The sequence below is a fragment of the Leptonychotes weddellii genome, chromosome 1 (assembly GCF_054177405.1).
Source record: "Leptonychotes weddellii isolate Sample4059 chromosome 1, ASM5417740v2, whole genome shotgun sequence".
NCBI lineage: Eukaryota > Metazoa > Chordata > Mammalia > Carnivora > Phocidae > Leptonychotes > Leptonychotes weddellii.
The window spans coordinates 57,280,200-57,307,529 of NC_138369.1; the positions used below are offsets into that span (position 1 = coordinate 57,280,200).

General features: G+C 47.8%; 1 protein-coding gene across 3 annotated transcripts in view; it reads left to right on the forward strand.

Moving 5' to 3' along the window:
* Nucleotides 1-4,270: 4,270 nt before the first annotated feature.
* Nucleotides 4,271-27,330, forward strand: part of ACVR2B (activin A receptor type 2B) — a 41,451-nt gene continuing 18,391 nt past the window's right edge. Inside the window, exon 1 of one of the 3 annotated variants that reach the window (XM_081824550.1) lies at nt 4,271-4,658. In XM_081824550.1, the coding sequence (XP_081680676.1) occupies nt 4,607-4,658 (52 nt within the window). In that variant the 5' untranslated portion in view covers nt 4,271-4,606. Of the gene's footprint in view, nt 4,659-9,351; nt 9,637-27,330 lie in introns of those variants that run through there. The other 2 variants (XM_081824546.1, XM_081824538.1) reach the window with 2 other exon arrangements.

Consider the following 27,330-nt stretch of genomic DNA (forward strand, 5'->3'; position numbering starts at 1 on the left):
CCATTCATATATACTTACTATTTTCTGAGGCTGTTGTAAGGATTTTTCATTTTTTAATTGTTTATTGCTAGCTTATAGAAATGCTCTGTGGTATAACTGCTAGCATATAGAAATGGATTTTTGTTTGATCTTGTATTTTCTACCTTACTAAATTCACTTATTAGTTCTGGTGCTATTTTGCACTAGTAGAATAGGTAGGATTTTCTACATATGTCATGTCATTTGTAAAAAAAAAAAACAAAACTGTCTTACTTCTTCCATTCCAATATTTATTTCTTTTTCTTGCCTTGTTCCAATGGCTAGAACATCCAGTATAATGTTGAATAGATGTGGGAAGAGCAATCATCCTTGCCTTATTCCTGATCTTAAGAGATGATTTTCTTTTTTTTTATGATAAACTGCATGTTTGCTGCAGGATGTGGGGTGTGTATGTGTGTGTGTGTGTTTATCCTCCTTGGGGTTTACTAAGCTTTTTGGATCTGTGGGATTCTAGTTTTCATGAAATTGGAAAAAAGTTTAGCCATTATTTCTTCAAATATTTTTGCTGTATTCTCTGGGATTTCAGTTAGACATGTTAGACAATTTGATATTGTTCCACAGGGCATAGAGTTTCTGTTAATTTTTTTTCCAGTCTTTTTTTCTCCCCCATACTTAATTTGGCTAGTTCCTATTGCTATGTCTTCAAATTCATAGATCTTATTTTTCCATAGTGTCTAATATGCTGCCAATTTCATCCAGTTAATCTTTTTTAAAAAAGATAGTATATTTCTTTTATTTCTGGAAGTCCATTTTTGAAATATTTTCATTCTCTCTTCATTATGTTCATATTTCCCTTAAATCTTTCAGTATATTTATAACAGGCTTTAAAAAAAATCCTTGACTGATAATTCCATCATCTCTCTTTTCTTTTTCTATTGGCTGATTTTTCTCCTGCTAATGGGTCACATTTTCCTGTTTTTTTCTCATGTCTAGTAAATTGTTATTAGATGTTGGGCATTGTTCATGTTTTATTGCAGAGTGTCAGAATTTATTGAATTCCTTTTAAAAGTGTTAAACTTTTGTCTGGTTAATACTTAAGTTACTTATGTATCAGCTGGATCAGTTCAAGGCTTGATATTGTGGGCTCACAGGGGGAGCCTTTGTTTCTGGCTAGTTTACCTCCACTACTATATGGAATGACCCTTTGGGTTTCCACTCTGAGGGTCCTGGGTGTTTAATCAGGACTTTCCACTCTGGATGGCTAGAACTATAAAAACTTACCTTTCCTGTGTGAGTTCTTGGTGCTATTCAGCTTATAGCTCCTCTGTCTTTCTTTCTTTCACCCTATGGAGTTTCATTGTATGTATGTACAATTCAGAATTCAGGAAAAGACCCAAGGAGACTCCTCTGCAGATGCCCAGCTTTCTTTATGTAATTCCCTCCTCTCTGGTACTCTGCCAGAGTAAAATTTGCTCTTAAATTTGCTGTAGCCTTCTCCATCTTCAGTCTCACTTTCTGTTCTCAACTCTGCAAGGTTGCCAGGCTCTGCTTGGGATATGCTTCCTGCGTTGTGGACTGGAATTTGTCTCCAGGCAGAAAGCAGGGGCAATCATAAGGCTCCCTTCATTTTTTTTTTTTTTTCTCTCAGGGATTACAGCTTGTGTAATGTCCAAAAATAGTTGCCTCCTATAGCTTGTCCATTTTTCTTGTTATGGTAGAAGGGCAAATGTGATTCTGGTTCCTGTGTGATGGCTGGAAGAAAAAACCTTATCTAGCTCAATTTTGATTCCACCTCTAGCAGTTTCTCCTCAGTGTAGGAATCTGATCTAAAACAGAGGCCTGGCTAATCAGTTTTTTTTTTTTTTAAAGATCTTATTTATTTGTCAGAGAGAGAGAGAGACAGAGCATAAGCAGGGGGAGCGACAGGCAGAGGAGAAGCAGGCTCCCCACTGAACAAGGAACCCGATGCGGGACTCGATCCTAGGATCTCTGGGACCATGACCTGAGCTGAAGACAGATGCTTAACTGACTGAACCACCGTAGGGTATCCCTGGCTAATCACTTTTAAAAGTTCACAGGGACAAACTGTTCCAACTCTTTCTATTCTTAGAAGAGTCTCCTTGCATTCACTTGTGGTCGGATTGGGGAAGCCCCTCCCAGTTTCACCTACTGTTCTTAAGTTATTGAGCCATGCTTTCCAATGAATCTCTCTTAGCTGTTTAGGGATTCTGTTGTTCTCATGAACCTTATCTACCTTGTTGTGTTCTTCAGGTTCCCCTTGCATAGATGCTGATCCATGTAAATTTTATTGCCATTGGTAGTTTGTAGTTTGTCTCCATTTGCTTGTATTTTTGGTGTTTTGGGCGAAACCTTGTCACCTAGTTTTCTTGTAAATGTACATGGATTTTCTGTTTTTTGTTTTTGTTTTCATGTAGTTGATCTGTGAGGATTTTGGGAGAATTCAAAAACTGTGCAGCTACCAACCGAGCTACCACTTTCCTGGAATCTGGTAGAAGTTTTAAAAGCCTGAATATAATTACTTTCCCTCTTTCACTGCACCCTGAGCCCTTATTGTGATACCTCTCCTGGCGTGGAGTAGAAGAAAGGAACCAGCCAATCTAATTGTTGGCACAGTGGGTTATAGTTGATACCTACCAGTAGGGAGAAGGCATCAATTTATCTTTCCTAGAAAAGCCACTTATTCTGAATATGGAGTTGCTTCCCCTGCCATCATGTGTCTGTCGATATAGCCTCCTGTAGGATTACCAAATACCTGATACATAACCAGGGTATCCCATACCACACTGCTTCTTGCTCAGAACACAGTAGCATTCAATCCTGTGTTAAAAGGCCCATACAGGGATTGTGGCAAGGAGGTGCTGTCGCTTTCCACAGGATTTTCCGGACCTGGAAGGGACCTTTAGAGCCTTCAATCTTTCTGGACTCCAAAGATGCCACACTTTGGAGTCACTACCCAGATGCTCCTGATGCTTTTGAAACTAGGGTGGTGGGCCCTCATTTCGACATCAATCAAGGCAATTTTGTTCTGTATGGTGGACTTTTACACAATATTTTGTTTGTATAAGGTTTCTGCTTTTTGAAAAATGCAAAGCAGAGGAATCTAACCTCTTCACTTTCTGTGTAAGGAAACAGGCTTAGAGAAGTGAAATAACTCAGATTTCCAGGCACCACCTCCTTCCTGGTTGTCCTTGCCCTGCTCCTGCCTTGCTCCAAGAAAGGCTGTGGCAAGTCAGGAGAAGCCAGAGGACAATTTCTGTATCCAAGGGTCCTGCACCTCATCCCTGAGTTGTGATGGGCTTTCCATCTTTAGCTGGGAGCCCTATCGTGACCTTCCTAAATTCTGGTTGTGTGATAAGGAGAGTGGAATCTGAGATGAAGAACAAGGGGCCCCAAGGAGGAACGTGGCAGGTGAAGAGGACAGCAGGACCATTCGCCAGACAAGATCTTCAACTGGGTGGACTGGAGGCAATTGAGAACAGTTTTGAAGGTGCAGACTGAAGCAGTGGTGGGGGTGGGGGTGGGAGTGCTGAGGACTAGAGTAAGTTTGGGGAAGCCAGTTGCCTTTGGTCCTTTTCCACCTCCTGCTCCTCTGCGGGGAGGGGCTCGGCGCCCTCTCTCAGACAGGTGGGTCCAACAACAGGATGCCCATCTGTGCCTTTGAGTGTGTGTGTTAGGGTTGCAGACGTGGAGGACTACCTGTCATTTCAGAGAAGATAACCTGTTCTGCCGATTAGTTCGGCACGAAAGACACGACTCTCCCACGGTTCACACTGACCCACATTTCAAAGGTGGGGAAACGGAGGCGCGGGGCGGGGAGGGAATCCAGGCAAGTCCAGTGGCTGTCCACCCACTCCCGCATCGCAGGGCAGCGTGCGTTCGGGAGGGTGGGCTCTAGCGCGGAGCAAGAGTCCGAGGTGCGGCGGCCACGGGGTCCCGGGGCCCACCGCCGCCACCTCTGTCAGCGCGCCCTGCCTCGCCCTCCAATCCCGCGGTGGTACGCGACCTCCCAGAGGGCGGAGGGCGCGCGCTGGGGGCGGAGCCTCCTTGTTGTTGTTTCTCCGGGGCACCGCCCCTAAGGGGGGCGCGGACCACGCGGCCGGAGGGCCCGCCTCCCCTCCCCCTCCCCGCCCAGCTCGCCCGCCTCTTTGTATCCAACATCCGGGTTTCCCCGCTGGCTCGGCTCCGCGGCCGCGGCTCAGGAGCCATTTTGGACTCGGTTCAGCTCCCCTCCCCCCACCCCTCCCCCCCGTTCATGGCCCCTCCGGACTCGGCCCCTGCGCCCGGGGCCCGGGCCCAGCCCCGCCGCGCTATGCCTGAGTCGGGCGCGCCCCGGCCCGCGCCCCGCCACCGCCCCCCGGCCCCCGCGTCGTCCCGGAGCCCGGGCCGCAGCCTGCGCCGCCCGCAGCGGCCCTGAGCCCGGCCCCGCCGCCCGGCCCTTGGAGCCTGCACGCTGCCCGGGGACTAAGGCGCAGGAAGCGCGCGGGGAAAGAGACCGAAGGAAGAAGCGGGAAGAAAAGCGCAGCCGCCGCTGGGCCCTGCGCGCCCCGGGAGCGCCGCGCGGCCCTGCTCGCGGGCTCCGGGTGTCCGCGGGGCGGCGCCGCGGAACATGACGGCGCCCTGGGCGGCCCTCGCCCTCCTCTGGGGATCGCTGTGCGCGGGTAAGGACTGGGCGCGGCGTGGGGGGCGCGGGGAGGGCGCGCGGGGCCGGTCTAGGGCGCCGCGCGGTGTTTACCAACAAAGGGCGGGCCCGTGGCCTCCTCGCCGCGCCACCTGCACCCAGCTTGCACCTCCCGGGGCGGGGACTGGGGGCGCGCTGGGCGCCGCGCTCGCCGATCTTGGGGGGACGATCTTGTTTTTGCGGCGGCCTGGAGACCCCATGATCGGGGCCGGGATCCAGAGCCTCAGGGTCGGGGTTCAGGCTACTCGGGCGCGTGGAACCTAGGGAGAGTGAGAGGAAAACCAAAGCGTGGGGAAGGTGGCCAGATCTAACCCGGGGGTGGCGGGATCGTAGGTGCAGGAGGCGCTGGGGGCAGGACTACGCGACCCTCAGAGCCATTAGGTGTAGCGAAGGGAAGGGGCCTGCTTCACACAGCCAGGAGTCTCCTGCACCCCATCCCACCGGCGTCTGCGTTGTGTTCCCCTCAAGGCGGGCCGTTGGCGCCAGCTCCCACCTACGCTTGCTTTCCCTGCGGCTGCCCCAGGACGCGAGGTGCGGTCACCCTACGGGACCGCTTTGTTCGGGGCCCCTGAGAAGGGAGGTGGGGTGCAAAGAAAAATTAACAGGTCCGTTTCTGCCTCTGAGAAGCACGTGGCGGGGGTGGGTGACCGGCAGGGCTAGCGTTCAGCTCGCGTGCCTGTGGTTGAGGGTGTGTGGGTGCGGGTGTATACACGCGGAGTTCCGCTGGGAAAGCGCTTTTCCCCAAGGCCCAAGCAGTGATTTTCCTCTTCTAGCGGTGTTGGGGCGCGCCCAACTCGGGTTGCGCGCAGGGATGGGCCCCGCATTCCGGTTCGGATTGCTCCAGGTAGCCCTGGGAAGCGTGGGGAGCCGCGCATTGAAGCTCCAGGGAGAAGCCCAGGGAGGTTGGGGCGGTTGGTGCGCGGAAGCCGGGGCGCTGGGTCCTGCGCGTCTTTGTTCCCAGCCCCCATTACACATGCAGCGCGGGTCCCCTGCCGCCCGCGGTGGCGGCAGCAGCGCGGAGTCTGGGAAACCCGTGAAGGGCGGGGCCTGGCGTGCAGGGGCGGGGCAGGGATCCCCGCGCTCCTGCGGGGGTGGCGATGGGGGATCTCCATCCTATCCCACCCCCACTCTCGGCCTCCTTTTAACGTAGCGTGGCTTAGTTGTCTACACCCAAAGCAAGTGAGTTGTCTGTGTGGAGTTTGGAGTTGCGTAGCCTGAGCGCAGGGAGGAGAGGATGAAGACCCTCTATTGGTACTTGGGCACAGTGTAGCAGGAGGCGTCACGGCTCTTTTGGAGCCATTTCCCGTGTGGTAGAAGCAAAGTGGTGGTGTTGAGCTCGTTGCTCCCTCTGCCTTTTAAGTGCTGCTTTGAGATGCTTCTGAAGGAAAGGAAGGCATTGCGCTCCGGAGGATAGGGCCGCGCAAGCGGACTTAATAGGCTCTCAGTAGCCCACCTGGCTGTCTAGGTTCCTCTTGAAGGTCCTGTGCTCTTCCAAGCCCCAGCCTGCACAGGGGACCTCCTTCTATGACAGGGCACCTCAGACTTGGAACCCTCATCCTAATTTGTCTCAGTCTCGTCTCACCAGTCTCATCTCCTTCCCTGATGAGGCAGGACAGGGTGGGATGGGGCCCCTGGAAGGACTGTATCTCCCTCTTTCCCTCCGCTCCCCCCGCAGCCCGGCTCGGGCAGTGCTGAGTAGTGTGCTCTGCAAAGTGGGGCAGACTGGAATCTAAGGACCTATGTTCCTGCCCTGACAGGAAGATGGGGTCTCTGGGTGTTTCTTGTGGTCACACCAGCCAGTTCTCTGGTGGCCACTGCCCTGACCTGTGAGGAGCTCTGGGAAGAGCTGCCCCAAGCCCAAGGAGGGGGAGAGCTGGCCCTCCTGTTCCTTTGATTTCATGGATGCCCTTCCGTCAAGCTCTTGGCTTGCTGTTTAGAAGTACCCCATCGCCTGCAGCACACAGGAGGAGGATCCAGAACAGCACTGTCCAACAGAAATAGAGCACCAACCATGTATATAACATAAAATTTCGTAGTAGTCGTGTTAATAAAAGGAAAAAGAAACAGGTGTCTTAGTTGGCTTGGGCTGCTATATGTAAAGACCACAGGCTGGGTGACTTCAATAACAGAGTTTGTTTCTCACAGCTCTAGTGTCTGGAAGTCCCGAGATCAGTGTGCCAGCATGGTAGGGTTGTGGTAAGGGCCCTCTTTCTGGCTGGCAGATGGCTGCCTTCTCATGCATCCTCGAGTGGCCTTTCCTTCGTGTTTGGAGGGCGGGGTAGAGAGAGATCATCCTTCCTCTTCTACTAACCCCAAATTGAGGGCCCCACCCTCATGAACCAGTCTAACCCTGATTACCTCTCAAAGGCTCCAGCTCCAAATACCATCATATTGGGGGTTAGGATGTCAACATACGGATTTTGAGGGGACACATATAAACATTCAGTCTATACCTCTGAAACTAATAACATACTGTATGTTAATTAATTGAAATTAAATAAAAAAACATTTCATCTATAACACAGTGAAATTAACTTTAATGGTATGTTTATTTAACCTAATATATACCAAGTAATCATTTCACCATGTAATCAGTATTAAAACAGTTAACGAGACATTTTACATTCTTTTTTTTTGTACTATCATCAAAATCTAGTGTTTATTTTATACTTAGAGAACATGTCAACTTAGACTTTCCCCATTTCAAGTGCTCAGTAGTCATATTTAGCTAGTGGTTACCATATTGGTTGGTGCAGGTCTAGAAGAAAGGGGGGAATTTATGGTATAATAATGGCACATGGTGCTTGTTACAGGATCACTGTTCATTTAGTTCTTCAAGTTTTTTGTGTTCTGTGCCTGGCTCAGTATCCTTGAGAAATAAGTTATTTGGTTCTTGCCTTGCAACGGACACCCTGGACACACTTGTGTATCTCTTTAGAACTTCTGACATTTGTCTATGTATTTGGAGTTCAGATTAGGGCCTGTGGGCGTGGAGTGGAGACTTTCTGAGTGGAATGTCAGGAGCCACTGGTGGAGAAGGACCTGACTCTTGTCAGCTTTGACTGCCCAAGTTGTCCTCATGGGCTGGATGCTCTGATCCACAGATGTTGTCTGTTTCCCCGGGGGAGAAATGTGTATGAGTGATGAGTGAAGTGAGCCTCAGGCTTGTTGTAGTGGTGGCTGTCAAGGGCTGTTGGTACCATTCCCCAGGGAAAGGCATCCTTTGCTCCCTATCCTTGTACCTGCTGGGTACTCCTCGCTGGAGGGCTGGGCTGCCCTTTTTGGGAGGAGTGGACACCCTTATCTCTTAGAGGCTCATCTGAGGTAAATGATACCAGAAACTCACCCAGCCTTCCAGGCTCTACAGCTGTGTGAATAAGCAAGTCCTGGGATGCCACAGTCTTCCACAGCTTGGGTGGGCCTCTGGTGTACTACTCTGCAGGGTCTTTCTGGGCATCGAGAATCGCCAAATAGCACCTGGACCTCTCCTGGCACTTCAACTAAAGAATTTTCAGGGAGCCCAGTGAAGGGTGCCCATTCTATACCATGGACCTTTGTATCGTGAGCCCCTCTGAGAATCTCTTGAAAGCTGTGGACTCTTCCCCAAGGAGATTACAAATAGAGAGAAAGCATGTGCATGTGAGAGCCAGCACATGCATTGTACATGCACACTTGCTGTTTTGCCCTGATACCAGCAGCCTGTAGCCCCCTGGATTGCACTCCGTGAAGTCCTGGCTGCGCTACACATAGCCACTGTACCAGTCCTGAGGGGCAGCTTGTTGCCCTGGGGGGCGGGGTGCACTGGGCTTGTTCCCACATTGCTTCTAACCACCGGACAGGACTTCTTTACTTCTGCCTTTTGTGATCCCTGTGTAGTGTTTACATTCCAGCCCTGCTCTCCTCCTTTTTCTCCTCCTCCAGGCAGCCCTCCCTTGAGTGCCTATGCATTCAGCCCCTTCCTGGGAGCTCACGGTAGTGCAATTGGGGACCAAGGGACATCAAGTTTAGAGTTAAGATTCACTTGTAGATACTGGCCTGTTACTGTGGATGGAGATTTGGGGGCTGTGAGGAGGGGCTGGTGTGGGAATACTTTTGAGAATGACACTGGATGCACAGCTCTCAGGCAGGGTCCTGGCTGGGTAGACCTCATTCTAGGACAGGGTTTCTCAGTCTTGACACTGTGGACAGTCTGGACCCCATGATTCTTTGTTGTGTGTGTGTTTGGAGGGCGTGGCGGCGAGACCTGTCTTGTGCATTGTAAGATGTAAGATGTTTAGCACCATCCCCGGCCTCTGTTCACTAATTGCTAGTAGTCCTTTTAATTTTGACAGCAAAGGTGGCCTGGGTAGAGGGGTTGCAAATCACCTCAGGTTGAGAACCTCCGATCTAGAGGGGCTTTAAAGAGACAGTTGTGGGAGGTGGGGTTATGGCTAATGCCCACAGCACCCCGCCTTCCCGGATTCAGGGTGGGAGGTTGGAGTCTCCTCAAAGCCTGGGAGATCCCTGCTTGCTCAACCTGCTCGGCCTTGAGAGTTTGATTGGAAATGAGCGGTTCAGGCGTCCCTCGGCCAGCCAGCGAGGAGAAATCTGGCGTCCTTGAGTTTTCCCAGAAGTGGTTCGGGTTTCAGGGAGGTGGCGGCTGTGGGTGGCCGGGCAGCCTGCCTGCCCGCACCCGCCCACCCGCCTCTGCCCGCCGCCTTGAGCTTTGCACGGGGACCTCGCCCTCCCACTCGCGCAGAATGTCAGGCAGTGCGTGTTGCCGGGGCCGCCGCGCCGCCTGGAACCCCGGGGCCGCGGGCCGGGGAGCCGCCCGAGCTGCGGCTGGGAGCTGAGGCTGGCCGGAGCAGCGCCGGGGCTGCAGCAGGACGCGGGCATGCCCCTGCCCTCGAGCAGGCCGGCCGCCTGGCGCCCCGCCCAGCCCGGGGACGCCAGCGCAGGGGGTCAGCCTCTCCCCCGAGGTACGGGCGCAGGCCTCCACCTTGGCCTCTGGGGGGCGGCGGGCAGGGCCCGGGAGGTGGGGTGGGCAGCACGGGCGCTAGCACTGGGCTTGGTCTCTCTGGGCGAGTGTGCCGGGCTTGGCAGGTGGGCAGCCCCGCGTCTGTACTCCACTCCAGGCTTTGCTAGGGAGGGCTTTCTGGGGGCTCCTCTCTGATGTCGAGCTAAGCAAGGCACAGCTTGCCGCCCTGGGACCCGATTGCAGACTGGGCTCTTAACGGTGGGAGGACGAAGTCCTGAACGCTTGCGTTTCCAAGTTCTCCACACCATTGGTGTGTCCAGTGTTTATTTTAAAGGGCTTCTTACTGGGGTTGAGACTTCTGGTTCCATTTTGTTGCCTTCTCGGAATTCTTTATCTACTTTCCTTCCCACCCAGTCACCAATTCTTTGTAGACACCCACCCTCTTGGGGCTTCCTTTTTTCGGTCTTTCTCCACCAGACTCAGGCCCAGCCCAGCCCAGAGGTGCCTGTTTCCTCAGGACCTGGTGGCGCTGCTCCTGGATGCCCAAGTTGGGGGTGGGGATGGGAATGGGGGAGAGGAGATGCTGCTGCCTTCTTTTGAGTCTCTAAGTTTCTCAGTGACGTCTATGTCCGAGGCACTGGAAACTGATGATAGGGGCTGGGGGTGAGCTGTGCCTCTTCCTGGCCTAGGATCAGTCATGGCTTCTGGCCCTTGAACAGCCCCAGGCTTCGCCCTGGTTATTCCATTCTTGCTGGACACATATGTGCCTTTTTTTCAGACTCGGACTGGCAGCCCTAGCTGGGTGTTTTCATTCATGGACGTGTGGTTATTGGGAGCAGGTGTTGGAAAGGAAGCCTGCCCCACTGGGCAGATGTGTGGCCCTTCTCCCAGGGGACCTTCTCTAGGGGCCTGGCCTGCCACACAATGGGACTTCTCTCCTCTAGTCAGCTTCTCGGCCGGAGCAGAGGTGTTTTGTGAGGTGAGCTCATGTTCTTGTTTGCAAATGTTTCTCTGCTGACTATTTCAGTTCCACTCTGACAACCAAGGAGGCTAAAATTAGTTCTGGGGAAGGAAAAGGAAGGCTGGTTGGAAACCCAAGCCCTTGGCTGGAGGATGGAGAAGGCTGCTTCCCGGAGTTTGTGGTCAAGCATTTCGGAAGATGTGACCAGACCAGCTGTTGTCTGTCCATCCGAGGAGAGGGTGGGGCCCCTGCTTGCCTCCTCAACCTGAACCAATGGAAATGGGAGGCTGACTTGGAAGCTGACTCTCTTGAGTGTTGATGTCAGGATGTTTTTTTCTTCTGGCTTGTGTAGTGGTGCATAGTGTTTTCAGGTATGAGGACAATGCCTTTTAATGTCTAATGTCATTGACAACCCTCTTTCTACCTCCTGCCCTCCCCCATTGATTCAGAAAGAATGCGTGAGTTCTCAGAGCCCTGGGCTGACAGCCATGGGTTGAGAAACCCATGTACTTTTATGTACTTTATGGGAATTTCCTTGTCCCCCAAGTTTTGATGTTCCCTTCAGGTGCTCAGTAGCCAGGCAGACCAGGGCCTGCTTTAGAACTGGCTTGGGTGGGAAGTGGGTTAGAGAGGAGCCCTGTGGCTCATGCCTCATAAGGAGATCTAGCCTCTCTGCCTGAGAACCTGGGGATCAGGGTTCATCTACTCTGGGGCTTAGAAATAGAGGGGCAGAAAAGTTATAGAGGTGAATTCTGCTTTCCCTCCCACCAGGCTGGCCCCTCCTCTGAACCCCCCACCTCAGAGTGAGTCCTGCAGGGCCACTCAGGGAAAGGAGAACTAGGACAATGCAATTCTGCCCTGAAAAACCACTCCCAAACTTCCCTTTACCCCGGGGTCTCCTGGTTAGGCACCAGGGTGTAGCTGGGGGAGTAGAGGTCACTTTGGCTATAACTTCTTTTCCCATTTTAAATTTTATTAATTTTTAGTTTTACAAATTATACACACATTCAACTGCAGAAAGTTAGACGTTACAGATAAAACCAGGGCCCTTTACCACTCTTGGTCCCCACCTGATCCCATCTGAGTCCTTCTACACACATTATCTGCATCTGTGGAAGTACTTAGAGAAATTGGATTTTGTAACTTAAAATGGCATTGCTCTTTTCAGACATTTAATTGGGGTATAAAATACATGTAGAACAGTGTAATTATCATAAGTGACAGCTTGATGAATTTTCACAAACTAAATATGCCCATGTAATCAGCATCTAGATCAAGAATCAGAAATTGACCAGCCCCTATCCCCACCAAGCCCTTTCTTGCTCCCTCCAGTCTTACCCCTACATCCCTAAGGGTAATCACCATCCTGACTTCTCACAGCACATGTTAGTTTTGCCTGTTTTTGTGCTTTATATGAGTGGAATCTACAGAGTGAACTGTTTTGTGTCCATCTTTTCTTTTTGCTCACCATGTTTGTGATTTAACATCTGTATTGTTGCATGTCATGCCTTTTAAATTCAGAGATATGTTTTGGCAATCCTTCTCATACATACGGGTCTACCTTGATCTTTTTTTTTTTTTTTTTTTTTTATTCATGAGAGACAGAGCGAGAAAGGCAGAGGGAGAAGCAGGCTCCCAAGGAGCAGGGAGCCCGATGCGGGACTCGATCCCAGGACCCTGGGATCATGACCTGAGCCGAAGGCAGACGCTTAACCATCTGAGCCACCCAGGCGCCCTACCTTGATCTTTTTTAATAGCTGTGTGAAATTTCAAAGTTGGTATATAGACTATATTTTATTTAGTCTGTTGATGGATTTTCTGACTGTATACAGTTTATTGGTTCTCAAGGATAGATGACAAGAGGAATTTCTGGGTCATAGGACATGTATATTTTATTTTTTAAAAGATTTATTTAAGTTATCTCTACACCAAATGTGGGGCTCGAACTCACAGCCCTGACATCAAGAGTTGCGTGCTGTACTGACTAAGCTAGCCAGGCGCCCCAGGACATGTATATTTTAAATTTTAATAGGTACTGAGAAATGGCTATACTGTTTTTTTTCCCCCCACGAGGCTACCCAGGTGATGGCAGTGGGGGCAGAAGCTGGGTGAGATGGCAGGTGGCCTTCTGCAGCAATATGTGAGCCTCCCCACACCCCAGCCTCCAAAAATGCTAGATTACAGAGGTTGGAAATAACCCACTTCATGAAGGGTGCCCAGACAAGGTCTAATGTCTGAGGAGAGCCAGAGAGGCTCCTTCCTGTGTCTGAGCCTCCTGGTTACTGTGTTGATAGAGGAGAGGTAGCAATGGACTTGCCAGTAAATGCTGGTCTGGGTCTGGGATGGCTATGTGAGCTCACCAGCCATGCTCTACATGGCCTCCGCCCTCCAGAGAGACTGACGCACTTGCTGAAGGTTGTGAGGAGCTGTGCATAACAGGACACCACCACTGGTGACCCCAGTTCATTTGACAGGATCGTGGCATGGCAGGATCCCGATTTCCCATGTGGTGATAATGGTGGTAGGGGCTATAGGAGACACTTGCAGAAGAATTATTTTAGAATCTGGTGAAAAGCTTCTCATGACAGAAAGTAAGCTGGTGAGCTTCACTTCCTGTCTGAGCGTGTGCGGTGTTCCCTTGTATGACTTTCTGCCACGATTGGCCACAGAACTAGGGAAGATCGTTTGAGATGACTTTTCTCCAGAGCCTGTGCTTTCCTAGGCTCCTTCTCCATCATGCTGTTTCACTGCTCTTTCACTGGGATTCCTTGCGTAAGCCCACTTGTCAGGCTCTGCTTGTGGGTTTAGGTGACAGTGGATTTATGGTACTGTTTCTAGGATGAATGATGTCCCAATCAGCTTTCCCAAATTGTACAGGTGAGGTACACTGTGCATTAGACTGATAGGGCTGCCAGAGAATGGATGGCTTTGAAATACCACAGACTGGGTGGCTTCAATAACAGAAATGTATTTTCTCACAGTTCTGGAGGCCGGAAGTCCTCCTCGGTGCCGGCAGGGATGGTTTCTGGTGAGGACTTTCTCTTTGGCTTGCAGATAGCTGCTTACTTACTCTGTCCGCACATGGTCTTTTCTCTCTGTGTGGATACACTCCTGGTGTCTTTTCCTCTTCATCTAAGGATACCAGTCCTATTGGATTAGGGCCCCACCCTTATAACCTAATTTGACCTTAATTACCTCTTTAAAGGCTTTATCTCCCAGTACAATCACATTGGGAGGTAAGAATTTTGGGGGTGGGGGGACGACACAATGCAGTTCCTGACAGTCTGAAATAATAAAATTGGTTGAAAGGGAATTCTGTTTCCCTCTTGAGTTACACTTTGGAATGGAAGTTACTTTTTTCAGGCCTCTGCCCCTAGGGTCTGATTAAACACTTCCACAAACGGGCTTATCTACATAGGTGATTTCAGTTTCTGTGTTATGTGTAGACCTCTCCCCTTTGGGTATTATGTGTTCCTGAAAACAGTCTAAAAGCTGGGTAAAAAGTAGATATGGAGGCTTCCTCTTTCGATGACCAGGACCAGCCCTCTTTCTGAAGGCATCTGGAAAAGATGGACAGATTGAGGAAACATCTCTGGCTGAAAGCACTGTACAGCTAAGAAGATAGTGAAGACCTACCAGGTCAGATCTGTGTGAGAACAGAGGCCCTGGTGGTGACTTTGATGTTTGAATCTCTTTTTAGCCCTTCCGTGTGGGCAACTGAGAGGGTTGCATTTGCATTTGATAGCCTTGTGGGGCTAGGAAGACAGGGATTGGAGTTTTCAACAGAGGGCAGGTATGGTGAACCCCTCCTTTCAAGCTGGAACCCCAAAGACTTGGGGGTAAGGGGGCACCAAGAGAAGACAAATCTAAAGCAGGATTAGGATCTTCTGGAATTAATGGTGCCTTAGCTGCCTGCCAGAAGCACATGTAATATCATTATAGGAATATAACATCATTGTAGGCCTCAGATTATTTTACAAACAATTTTGCATGTATCATTACTGGGTGATCATGATCATTTTAAATAAATAGCCATCAGAAACATCACAGCTGAAGCAAACCTGGGTGAACTCCAGACTGGAGTTATCATATGCATATTGAAAAATAGTGCTTGCTATGATCAAGGAAATAAGAGTGGAGAGCTTTCAGTAGAGAGCTGGAAAAATATGTAAGAGTTAAATGAAAAATCTGTTATAGATCTGCATTGTACGTGGACAGAAATTAAGAACTCAGTGGATGATTTTATCAGGAGGTTAAGTAAAACTGAAGAGAGAATTAATGAATGGGAAGATAGATCAGAAGATAATATACAGACTAAGCCCTTCAAAGAGAAAAGGATAATACAGAAGAGAGGGAAAGATACAGAGAGGATGAAGTGAGAAGATCTAAGATCCATGTAATCAGAGCCACAGAAATGACTGAGAAATAAAAGAAGCAGAAGAGATAATAGCTGATAACTTTGCAAAATGAATGAAAGGCATCAAGCCACAGATTCAAGATGCCTTGTGAACCTAGATAAGATAAATAAAAATTCCACATCTCTTCTTTTTTTTTTTTTTTAAAGATTTTATTTATTTATTTGACACAGAGAGAGAGATAGCGAGAGCAGGAACAGAAGCAGGGGGAGTGGGAGAGGGAGCAGGCTTCCCGCCGAGCAGGGAGCCCAATGTGGGACTCGATCCCAGGACCCTGAGATCATGACCTGAGCCGAAGGCAGACACTTAACGACTGAGCCACCCAGGCGCCCTCCACATCTCTTCTTATTCCAGCCATACTTCTGAACCCCAAGAAGAGAATCTTAAAAAGCAACCAGAGAAAAAAAAGCATATTTACAATCAAAAGAGTAATGGTTATATTGACATCTAACTTCTCAAAAACAGTGGAAGCCAGAAGACGATGGAATGATAGTTTTAAAGGCTAAAAGAAATAATTGTCAACCTAAACTTCTATATCAAGTGAAACTGTCTTTCAAGAATGAAGGTATCGCGGTGCCTGGGTGGCTCAGTCGGTTAAGCATCCGACTCTTGATTTCTGCTCAGGTCATGATCTCAGGGTTGTGAGATTGAGCCCCATGTTGGGCTCCACGCTCAGCAGGGAGTCTGCTTGAGATTCTCTCTCTCTCTCTCTCTGCCCTTCCCCCCCACTCTGTTTCTCTTCCTCTCTCTCTCTTTAAAATAAATACATACATTAAAAAAAAAAAAAAGAGTGAAAGTATCAAGTAAAGAGGGTGGTCTTCAGGCAGAAGGTAAATGATCTAAATGGGAGGTCAGAGATGCAGAAAAGAATGAAGAATATTGAAAATGATAGGCATGTGGACATGAAAGAAGTGCGTTATTGAATTCGAAATACATAAAAAAGCAACACATGACAACAATGCTATATGGAGAGTGGAGTGAAAATAGAATTTAATTGTTCTAAAAGTTCTCACGTTGGCCACCAAGAGGATAAAACTACCTATTAATATTCGGTTTTGATAATTCAAGAAGGCATGCTGTAATCTCTAGGGTAACCACTAAAGGATAGAAAGATGGTAACTTTCAAGCTAATAAAGGGGACAAATGGAATAATAGAGAATTCATAAATTGAAAAGAAAGCAATAAAAGTGAGATAAGGGAACATAGAGCAGGAGAGATAAATAGAACTAATATCCCTAATGAGTATAAGGTGCAAAAGTCTTTAAAACATTCACAAATAGAATCCAGCAATATGTAAAAAAAAATATATATATATATCATGGCCAAGTGTTTTAATCTCAGAAATGCATAATTGATTTAACAATTGAAAATCTAATCTGCCATGTTAACAGAGCAAAAAAACCCGTAGAATTATCTTAGTAGATGCAGAAAAAGCCTATAGGGTCTAATCTTTAATCCTCAGAGTAAAACAGTTTGGAAATGCAAAGGACTAAGAAGAGTCAAGGCTATCTTAAAGAAAAAGAACAAGTTGTGCCTACTGGATTTCAGGCTTCATTGTAAAGCTGTAGTAATTAAAATGGGAAGCTTTTGGGGCACCTGGGTGGCTCAGTTGGTTAAGCATCTGCTTTGGGCTCAGGTAGTGATCTGGGGGTCCTGGGATTGAGCCCCACATCGGGCTCCCTGCTTCGAAGGGAGTTTGCTTCTCCATCTCCCTCTCTGCTCCTCCCCCGTGCTCATGCTCTCTCTCTTCCTCTCTCTCTCTCAAATAAATAAAATATTTAAAAAAATAAATAAAATGGGAAGCTTTTGGTGCTAGATAGCTAAAGAGACAGTGGAATAGAATAGAAAGTCCAGAAATATATTCATGCCTATATGGATGCTTAATTTAAAACAAAGAAGAAACACAGAAGTTGGAAAATGGACAGCTTTTCCCGTAAGAGTAGAAGCATTTCAGTTCTTTTGAAGTGATATTTCATAGGTGTGAGAAATTGTTTCAATATTGGGAAGTGGTACTAGTTGGTGGGGCTTCAATAGGGAAATAAATCATCCATTTTTGTGTCTTAGTGTTACAACATTTCATCTTAATAACCACTCTAGTTATGTTGACATGGTATATTTATTTCCATTCATTTACGTTCAACCTGTCTTTGTGAATTTTTTGTTTCAGGTTATTCAGTTTTAGAATTTCCATTTCGTTCCTTTTTTTTTGTAGGTTCTATTTCTCTGCTGATATATCCTATCAATGCCTTCATTGGAATGTATTTTCCTTTACTTTCTTGAACATATACTTCTGATAGTTACTTTAAAATCTTTGCTAATTCCAACATCTGATCATCCTAGAATTAATCTCCAGTGATTATCTATTCTCTTGAATATGAGACACATTACCTATTTTTCATATAATCTTGGGTTATATCTAAATATTGTGAGTGATAATTGGTAGAGGCTCTGAATTTTGTTATGTTCCTCTTAAAAGCATTGCTTGTTTTGTTGGTGTTTTGTTAGTTTGTTTTTGTTTTTTTGGTTTTTGTGTTAGCAGGTAGTTATATTGGCTGAATTCACACTCTTCTGTGGTGTGTAGCTGCTGCAATGTCTGTTTTAGTTCCTTTAGGCTTACTTGGTTGCTTGAAGTGTGATTGGTGCCTGTGTAGTTAAAGGTCAGCCAGCAGTTTGAACAGAGTTCACATGTAGACCTTTCTCCCATCCTGGTCTGGCTGTCACCCTGTATCTCCTTTGCTTTTCATCTTTAAGATACCTGTCACTATCTCTTGTGTTGCATCTTTGGGTTTTTGTATCCTTGTTGTATCTTCTTTTTTTGTTTACTTCCTCATTTTGGTGGAGCATATCCTCTACTACCTTTTTTTTTTTTTTTTTTAAGATTTTGTTTACTTGACAGAGAGAGACACAGAGAGAGGGAACACAAGCAGGGGGAGTGGGAGAGGGAGAAGCAGGCTTCCCGCCGAGCAGAGAGCCCGACGCGGGGCTCGATCCCAGGACCCTGGGATCCTGACCTGAGCTGAAGGCAGATGCCCAACGACTGAGCCACCCAGGTGCCCCCCTCTACTACCTTTTAAGAAAGGGTGAATAGGAGGTACATTTTTGTGATCTTACTTTTCTCTCTTTTCCCTTCACATTTCATTAATAGTTAACTGGGTATGAGCTTATAAATAGGAAGTCTTTTCCCCTCCGAATTGTGAAGCACTGTCCCATTATATTCTAGCTTCCAAGTATTATTGGCTGCAAGGAAGTTCATAGCCATTCTGATTCCTAATTTTTTATAGGTGATATTTCTCTCTTGATAGACATTTGTTGTGGGATCTTTTCTTGTCCCCACTGTGGTGAAGTTTCACAGTGATGGGTCTTGCTGGGGGGCACTGTGCTGGTCTTTGATTTCTTCCCTTTTGTTTTTTCCTTCTGGAACTGCTGTTAGTTAGGTGTTGAACTTCCTGGACTGGGCCTCTAGATTCCTTTTCTGTTTTCTTTCTTATTTTCTGTATCCTTGTGTGTTTACTTGACTTTGGTTGTGAGATTACTTCAATGTTATCTTTTAATCCTTCTGTTGATTTTCATTTCTGCCATATATATATATATAATATATATATATTTTTAATTCCCAAGAGCTCTTTCATTTTCTGGTCTTTTAACAATACCATTCGATTTAGTTTTCACGGGTGCATTGGTTTTTTAGCTCTCTGAGGGTATTGATAGAATTTTTGAAGTTATATTCTCCCTACATAATCTCTGTATTCTCCAAGTTGATTTTTTTCTCCCCTACATGCTTTTATCTCTGTCTTTCAGGTAAGTGGCTTTCCTAGACCTGTTCATTTTAAGGATGGACCTGAATACTGATTGAAAGCTCTGAACTCCTGAGTAGAACCTGCCAACTGTAGGATGATCTGATGGGGTTGTTTTTGACATTAGTTAGATTCTCCTGAGAAGTATCTTCTGCTTTGTGTTAGGGGATTGGTGGGGAAGGATAGGTATAGGCCTGGCTGCCAATATCCTGGGAGTCATGGTGGGAAGAGAGCTGGAGTTTCTGTATTTCGTATATTATTCTGTATTCCTCTTGTTTCAGTATGGTGCCTGTGCCCTCAAATTTTCCCACTGCTCCCTATCCAGGCTCTTTATTTTATCTTCTTTAGAAAATAACCTACTCTCTCCTGGGTTGGGGGAGGTAGCCCCCAGCCATGGCAAGTGGTAGTGAGCTCTGAGGATCTGGCCAGCCTTTTGTCTTTGGACTCACCTTCACCCCACTCTTCCAGAGACATTTGGTGCCACAAATTCCTGAGTTTTAGAGGCTCCTGTGGTGGAAATCATGTTGCTTTTCAGCTTTCTTCACAGCCAACTCAGGAGTCTGTGTGGTTACTGACCACTTACGTATCTGCTTTCCAGCTTCAGAATTTCATTTCTGTGGTTCTTTCCTGTTCTTTTTGTCCTTACGGTTTTAGGCTTTAAAAAACTTCTCTTTGCTGTGGTTTTCATGAGATTACAGAAGGTGGCAAAAGTAATTTTTGTGTATAATCCTTAAACTTTTACCTGGAAGCTCTCTCTTTAGTATTCTTCAGAAATGATGGGGCTTGGAGAAAGACAAGGATTCCAGAGGATGGCCCTGGACCCACACGTTGTTCTATGGGAGGATGGTGCCAGGGACTTGTTTACAGAGTTGAAGTTGGAAGTGAATTGAGGTGACCTGGCTTGATTCCTTGTTCCTAGGCTGGGCTTGTGAAAGCTTATAGATCTCTTTCTGTCACCCTTGGAAAGTGCTCCTGGACTTATATTTCGGCAGTAATAGTGAAATAGTTAAACAGCTGATAAACCTCCTCGTGCAAGACATGTAGAAATGCTGGATAAGATATAATAAATGTCCTTTTAAAATGGATATGCATAGCTGTATATATAAGAAAGGGAGAAGCAAAAGGAGGCTGGAAATTAGAACTGTATACCTCCACTAGCTAAAGTTGTTGATTCCCAGGGGGACTCTGCCCCTCTCCCTAACTTAGAGGTGTAGGTTTAGTGGCAGTGTGTAAAGCATGAGAGATAAGGTATGAAATTGAGACTGAGGCCCTCATATGATAAAACTTCCATAGGGTTATACCTTCAGTGAAAGTATGGACTAGAAGGAACATCCTTTTGCTGACAAAGGGAGTATAAAATGAAACTGTCTTGTCCTAGGTTGATAGGGAGGCAAGGTAGCTTCCTTTGAGAATTTATAACCATAGGTCTGTGCTTACATGAGCTTGCAGTTGAAGTTCATACCAACTAGTGTTCTCTGGGAAACTCGAAGTTGAGAAATTAAAGTGATTCCAAATTGACGATGTCCTAGAAAGTTTGGCAGAAGCAAAAACAAATTATCTCTGGAAGGTTGCCCCCTCAAACTTGGCCTTCGAGTATTCTCACAATAGAGGCCTGATGAACATAAGCTCTGTATCCAAAAACAGAATCCAAAATTATGAGAATCCTAAATTCCAAACATGCAAGGAAACAAGATACCATGAATGAAAAATCATCACACTAAGAGGTGGCAGAAATAAGTGTTCAAGAAATTAAATTATGGACTTATAAAATAGGGGTTTGGAAGTATGACAAATAACAGAAGTATCAAAATCAACCAAGAACTTTTTTTAAAAATAGAACTTCTAGAAATGAAAAAATGGGTTAATTGAATTTATAAATTAAGTAGAAGAGCTAAATAGCAAATTAGACACAGCTAAAGAGAGAATTCATAAATTGGAAGTTAGGCCATATGGAATTATCCCTAATAGTGCCTAGTTACAGAATTGGAAAATATAAAGGCAGGGTTAAAATACTGGATAGAATGAGAAAATCTAATGTACTTTATTTATTAAAGATTTTTATTTATTTATTTGAGAGAGAGAGGGCACATGAGAGAGAGAGCATGTGTGACCACAAGCTGGGGGGGAGGGGCAGAGAAAGAGGGAGAAGCAGGCTCCCCGCTGAGCAGGGAGCCTGATGTGGGACTGGATTCCAGGACTGTGGGATCATGACCTAAGTTGAAGGCAGACGCTTAACTGACTGAGCCACCCAGGTGTCCCAAGTCTAATATACTTTAATAGGAATTTCAGAATCATAGAATAGGGAGATGTAATACTCAAATTGATAAAAAGCCAAGAATTGTTCAGAATTGATAATAGAGGTGAATCATTGGATAAAAAGTATATTTTTCCAAGCAGTGTAAATAAACTTAAACATAAACTTAGACACACAGCTCATAGTGAAACTGCAAAGAGAGGATCTAAGAAAAGTAGCCAAAGAGAAAAGACAGAGTATCTACAAAGTTAAAATAATAGCAGACTTTCCAGCAACAATAGAAGTCAGAAGACTGTGGAATAATATTTTCTTTTTTTTTTTTTTTTTAATTTATTCATGAGAGATAGAGAGAGGGGCAGAGGCAGAGTCCCTGCAGAACAGGGAGCCCGATATGGGACTTGATCCCAGGACTCTGGGATCATGACCTGAGCTGAAGGCAGACACTTAACCAACTGAGTCACCCAGGCACCCAATATTTTCAAAATGACGAGAAAATAACTCAGCCTAAAAGTTTGTTCTTTTAAACTGTCAGTTGGGAAACAGGGCAAAATAACACTTTCAGAAAAGCAAACAAAAGCTTCTCTACAAAAGATCTTTACTGAAGGAGGATGATTTTTGGAAGGACAGTGGTCCCAGAAGGAAGAATAGAGATGTAGGGTTGGCTGAGCAGACAAACTGATGAATGTATGGACAAATAAGAAAATACCGAGTGTATACAACACAGATCACATCTACTCTGGTAGGCAGATAAGAACAACAACAATAGCAGATTAAATATTTAACACCAATGTTAAGTTAAACTAAGTGTGGTTGGAAGGAGGTAATTGGGGCTAAAACAGTTAAGTTCCTATGAGGGATGGTAGAGATGTTAACTTTAGGTTTTTAGCATAAATAGTACATATTAAAGTTTAAAGGCTAGCTTGTAATAGAATAGATATGGAGTGCATTACTTTCAGACCAGAGTGGCTGAAATGTGGAATTAAAAAAGATAATCCAAAGGTTGTAGCAATAGAGAAAAAACAAATGTAAACATAGCAGTAATCATGAATGTAATGAAACTCAATTCTAGGTCAAAGACAGTGTTAAACTGAACTGGAAGAAAAAGATACAGAAAGATTTAAAATAAAAGAAAAAGATAAATTCAGAAAATACTAACACAAAATGTTATATAGCTATGTCAGCATCAGATCAAATAGCCTTTTTGGTGAAGAGCAAATAACCAAATGAAGAGGGTTACTATATGGTTAGAAAAGTTTTATTACCAAGAATATATAAAGAATTTATACAACTCCTGGGAAATACATCCCAGCAGAAAAATGGGAAGGGATGTGAACAGGCATTTCTCAGAAGTAGAGATTAATAAACACAAAAGGATGATCAGTTTCACAAATAATCAGGAAATGGGGATCAAAACTGTCCTACACAATTTCATACTGACCAGGTGAGCAAATATCAGGGGTGAGGGTGTGGCTCAGCGGGGCTGTAGTCTTCTGGGAACATAAATTGGTACATCCAGATGGGTCCTTGGGAGAAAAGTTGGACAGTCTCTAGTGAGTTGAAGATGCTCCTACCTTGTGATAGGACCCAGCATGTCTAACATACCCCCTGAACTGCCCTCCCATACGTGAGCACAAGAAAGCACATAGGAGGAGTCTAGAGGTTTCCTGGTGGTAGTGCTCAGATCAGCACCCCTTGTAAATAACCTAGAAGTCCATCGGGAGGATGGACACTTCAGTAGTGAGCTTGTACAGTGGACTGCGTGCACCACAGAGCTGCAAGGGCGGCAGCAGGACACGGACTGCGGAGCCAGGCTGCCAGGGTTCCAAACCTGGTTTTGACACTTGGTAGTAACTTGGGGAAGGTACGTCACCTCACTGTGCCTCAGCTTAGGATTTATTTATTTATTTGTTTATTTATTTGAGAGGGAGGGGCAGTGGGAGAGGGAGAGAGAGAATCTTAAGCAGGCTCCATGCCCAGCGTGGAGCCCTAATATGGGCTCAGTCTCACAACCCTGAGATAATGACCTGAGCCGAAATCAAGAGTCGGACGCTTAACCACCCAGGCGCCCTGAAATTATTATTTGTAAAGTGCTTAGTTTAGTGCCTGCTATGTGTTTGTTAAATGAATGTGGATCAGTGTGGATGGCTCACAAATAAATGGGTCGAGGCAAGAAAGCCAGTGTGTCAGAGATTGTTTGGCTCCTGGAAACATACTGAGTTCTTGTGTGAAAGTTCAAAGATAAAGTATACATGCATTTTGGATTCTTTTCTGCCCCACTCTCCGTCTGTGCCACTCTACAGTGGGTGCACACTCAAGTGTATGTGTGTCTGTGGGTGTCTTTCTCACACTCCAGCCTTCCCCCTTGCACCTCCCCTTCGCCCTTTTAGGTTCCCTTAGTCCCCACACCCTGGCCATTCTTACTCTTGTGGGGGAGGCGGAGTCATGAACATGGACTAGATACTGTCACTGGGAGCCGGAACCTTCAGGTCTCTGGGCCCTTCTTGGCTCCTCTGGAGGAAGCTGCTGGGGCAGCAGGTACTCAGCTAACTGTAGGGCTGCCTTCTGAGGAGGGCAGGGCGAGGGGAGCCTAAGGCAGGAGCCTCCCAGGAAGGGAGCCTGGCCACTGGCTAGGGGAAGGCTGCCTCTTCTCTCCAGGCAGATCTGGAGTCTGGGCAGTAAGGGAGAGAGAGCACTGGGCATGCCTCACTTGGTCACCTCTCAGGCATGGAGGCATCTGGGAGGAGGGTGCACCTTGGCATGCTGATGGCAGGGGGCTGAGGTGGATGTGGTGGGTGGCATCCCTTTCTCACTGGTCTACAGTGCCCCGTGGTTGGGGCTGGGCATCTGCTTCCTGGGGTGGGGGGCAGGCGCTGCCGAGGGGCTTAAGGAGCCAAGGGTAGAGTGCAGCCGGTTGCTGGTTGCTCGGGTTCCTCTGGGAGATGTTGGCTGGCTGGATGCACCCCAAGGCCAGAGCTCAGGGAACCCCAGGGGAGGCATGGCCACGCTAGCTTCATATCCTCCTGCCAAGGCTCTGCCTTAATCGCCCTCACTTCTGCATCCCTCTGTCACGCTTCCCTCCCTGTTGTGCTTTGAGTGCCTTCCAGGCAGGGTCCGGGTAGGCTTTCCCCTGCTTCTCCCCAGCACATCGTGGGCTGTGTCCGAGGCCATCTGGACTGGGAAACACCTCCCAGTGCTTGTCCTCGGGTGTCAGAACTGGCCTGTTTAGGGCAAGCTCTGGAATGTTGGTTCAGAGTGGAGTATGTATTTTTATTTTTCTCAGTGCTGGTGTGTGTCCACGAGTGGGGTTTCTCAGCCCACCTGGGCTGAGGGCTCGGGGAGTACTGGGGCCTTCTTTCCAATAAGGAACCTAGAAACTGTCTGTTGGGGTCGCATGGTTCCTTTGGAGGCCAGCAGTTGGGTCGGCTGTGACTCAGGGATGGAGTGAGCCACTTGCCCAGGTATCCGGGAGGTAGGCTGCCCTCAGGGCTCTGTGGTAGCAAATATGGGGGGATTGCAGGCACCCCATCTTGGGAGCGCAGCTTCCTCTCCTGCTGGGATAGGTGAGTGGGTGGGGGTCAGGGGAGCCTCCTGCGCATGGGTGCCCCGCCCGGGAGCAAGCGTGGGCAGGAACCCTGTGTCTGTTAAAAGGCAGAGGCTGCCTTGTGGTTGGAGTGTTGCCAGAGGCTATAAATAGCTGCGTGTCTGCAGAAGCAGAGCCCAGGGAGGAGGGAGGAAGGGGGAGGCCCTGGGTTTCCAGCTGGCAGCAGAGCCTGGGTGTGGTGTGGGAGGGGCTTGGAGTCTCCCCGTCTCCCCGTCTCCCCAGGTCCTCCTGGCTCTGAGTGCAAAGCTTTTGGAGGCGTTGGTGTGCACAATCCCTGCTTGATGGGCTGGGAGCCCTCCTGGGGGGGCTTGTAATGTGAAGGGTTGTCACAGGCAGCAGGGAGGGGTATGGCTCCTGATAGGACAGCTAATGTGCCAGGTACTGTCATAACCACTCTTAAAATGCATCAACTCATTTGGCTCAAGAACAGCCTGAGCAGTGAGGTGCTTCTATCATCCCCTTTTCACACATGAGGACACAGAGGCACAGGGTGGATTGATAACTTACCCAGAAGTATCAGAGCCAGGATTTGAACGAAGTCCGGCCAGCTCAGGGCTGCCTTACTCTCAGTTGTCTGTAGGAAGATCTGGTCGTGGCTGGGGGTGGGGGGGTGGGGGTCCAGTTATATCCTGAGCCCTTGGGTCCTACCTGGAGCCTTGAGATTTGGCATTCCCCAGCCCTGTCCATCTGTGTCCTGCCCATGGTAATGGCCAGAGGAGCCTCTGCTTGGTGAGTGGCATGAGGAGAGAAGCTGGGCCGACCTTGGCCACTGTCAATGTTGGGACTCCTCACCTTGCACAGGGGGCTTTTTGCTTGTTGTCTACGTGGAGATGGGAACTCCCCTGAGGACCCTCAGGCTGGGGCTGCAGGCTCAGGCCACGCCTCCTGTAGTCCCTTCCCTTCAAATCCTGCTCTCGCCGGGTGATAACCATGTCCTCTGTCCGTTTATTCTTCCATCTGTCTACCTGCCATGTGTCTGGAACTGGTTCTAGCACTCAAGATAGTCAGGGCTTCTGCTTTCATCAGCCTTGCAGGCTCGTGGGGGAGGCTGACATTTCAAAAGTGATTTTCAAGTACATTTATAATGTTTTATTTCTTTTTTTTTTTTTTTTTAAGATTTTATTTATTTATTTGAGACAGAATGAGAGAGAGAGCACATGAGAGGGGGGAGGGTCAGAGGGAGAAGCAGGCTCCCCGCCGAGCAGGGAGCCCGATGCGGGACTCGATCCAGGGACTCCAGGATCATGACCTGAGCCGAAGGCAGTCGCTTAACCAACTGAGCCACCCAGGCACCCCAATGTTTTATTTCTTAATATGAGTATTCACTATGTTATTTTCTCTTGGAGGTTGTCTTTGGTTACATTATTTTTACACATTTTGAATGTCTGAAACATTTCTTTAAAAAACAATAGGTAGTTAGTCAAGAGTGGTAAATTAGGGGTGCCTGGGTGGCTTAGTCGTTAAGCATCTGCCTTCGGCTCAGGTCATGATCCCAGGGTCCTGGGATCAAGCCCCGCATTGGGCTCCCTGCTCAGCGGGAAGCCTGCTTCTCCCTCTCCCGTTCCCCCTGCTTGTGTTCCTTCTTGCTGTCGTCAAATAAATAAATAAAATCTTTAAAAAAAAAAGAGTGGTAAATTAGGTGATGGAGGAAGCACAAGGGCCTGTGGAGGTAGAGAGTTTGCCTGGTCTCTGGAGAGAGAAGAGCCGGAATCTAAAGGAGAAAGTGGGGAGCATCCTGCAGCCAGAGATAGTAACTTGTGATAAGCCCAGAGGTGGAGCGTATTCAGGGGCCTGGAAACATGGTGTGATGGCAGTGGGGGAAGCAAGATTGAGGAGTAGCCAGCACCCCTACCTGCAGCTCATCCCATCCCTTTAGGTTCTCCCCTAAAACCTTAAGCCTTACGCTCGATGAAGGGCCTGGCTGGGGGAAGCCAACATGCACTCCTGCATGAGCCCCTTTGTTGACCCTGATGCCCTTCTTATGGACCAGGCTGGGTCCCAGCTGCCTGGGTGGTTGGGAGGCCACTCTTCTTACAAGTGTCCTTGGATGCCCAGAGCCATGGCTAGACACTGGCATTCTGATAGGATGACATTTTGAACCCTTAGAGCTTTGAGATTTGCTGCTTGCTCTTGGCCTCTGGAGGAGCCTCTTGTCACTGCAGAGAGCTGCAGAAGGGCTGGGGTGACTAGAGAATGACCTGCAGTGGGGGGAGGGGGGGCTTCCCTCCTGACAGCCAGTCTTTGTCCTTCTCCCTGGGTGTACCATGGCATATCAAGTTCTTTGCTCACGATGGCCACTGTGGGCGTGAAGCGGAGGATGAGGGAGGCTTTGGGCTGTTAAGACTCAGGCTCTCCCCCAGGGTTGGGGTGGGATCTTCTCTTCTGGCTGCTGGTGGGCTGGCTGGCTGTCCATCCGTGGGGGTGACTCTGACCCGTCCTTCCTCCTTCCTGGGGCAGAAATACCAGCTAGAGGTGGCATCAGATCCCTGGCCTGCAGTAGGTCCAAGAAGAGTGGCGAGGTCAGGTGGATGCTTGGTGCTGATTTCCTCTTGGGTGTCTGTGTGATTTTTGGTAGTGAGGTTGATCATGGGTGTCCTGTAAAGGGACCATGGTAGGGCACTCGCAGACAGAGTTCTGGAGAGCTCTTCAGCCCAGGAGTCAGGGGCAGGG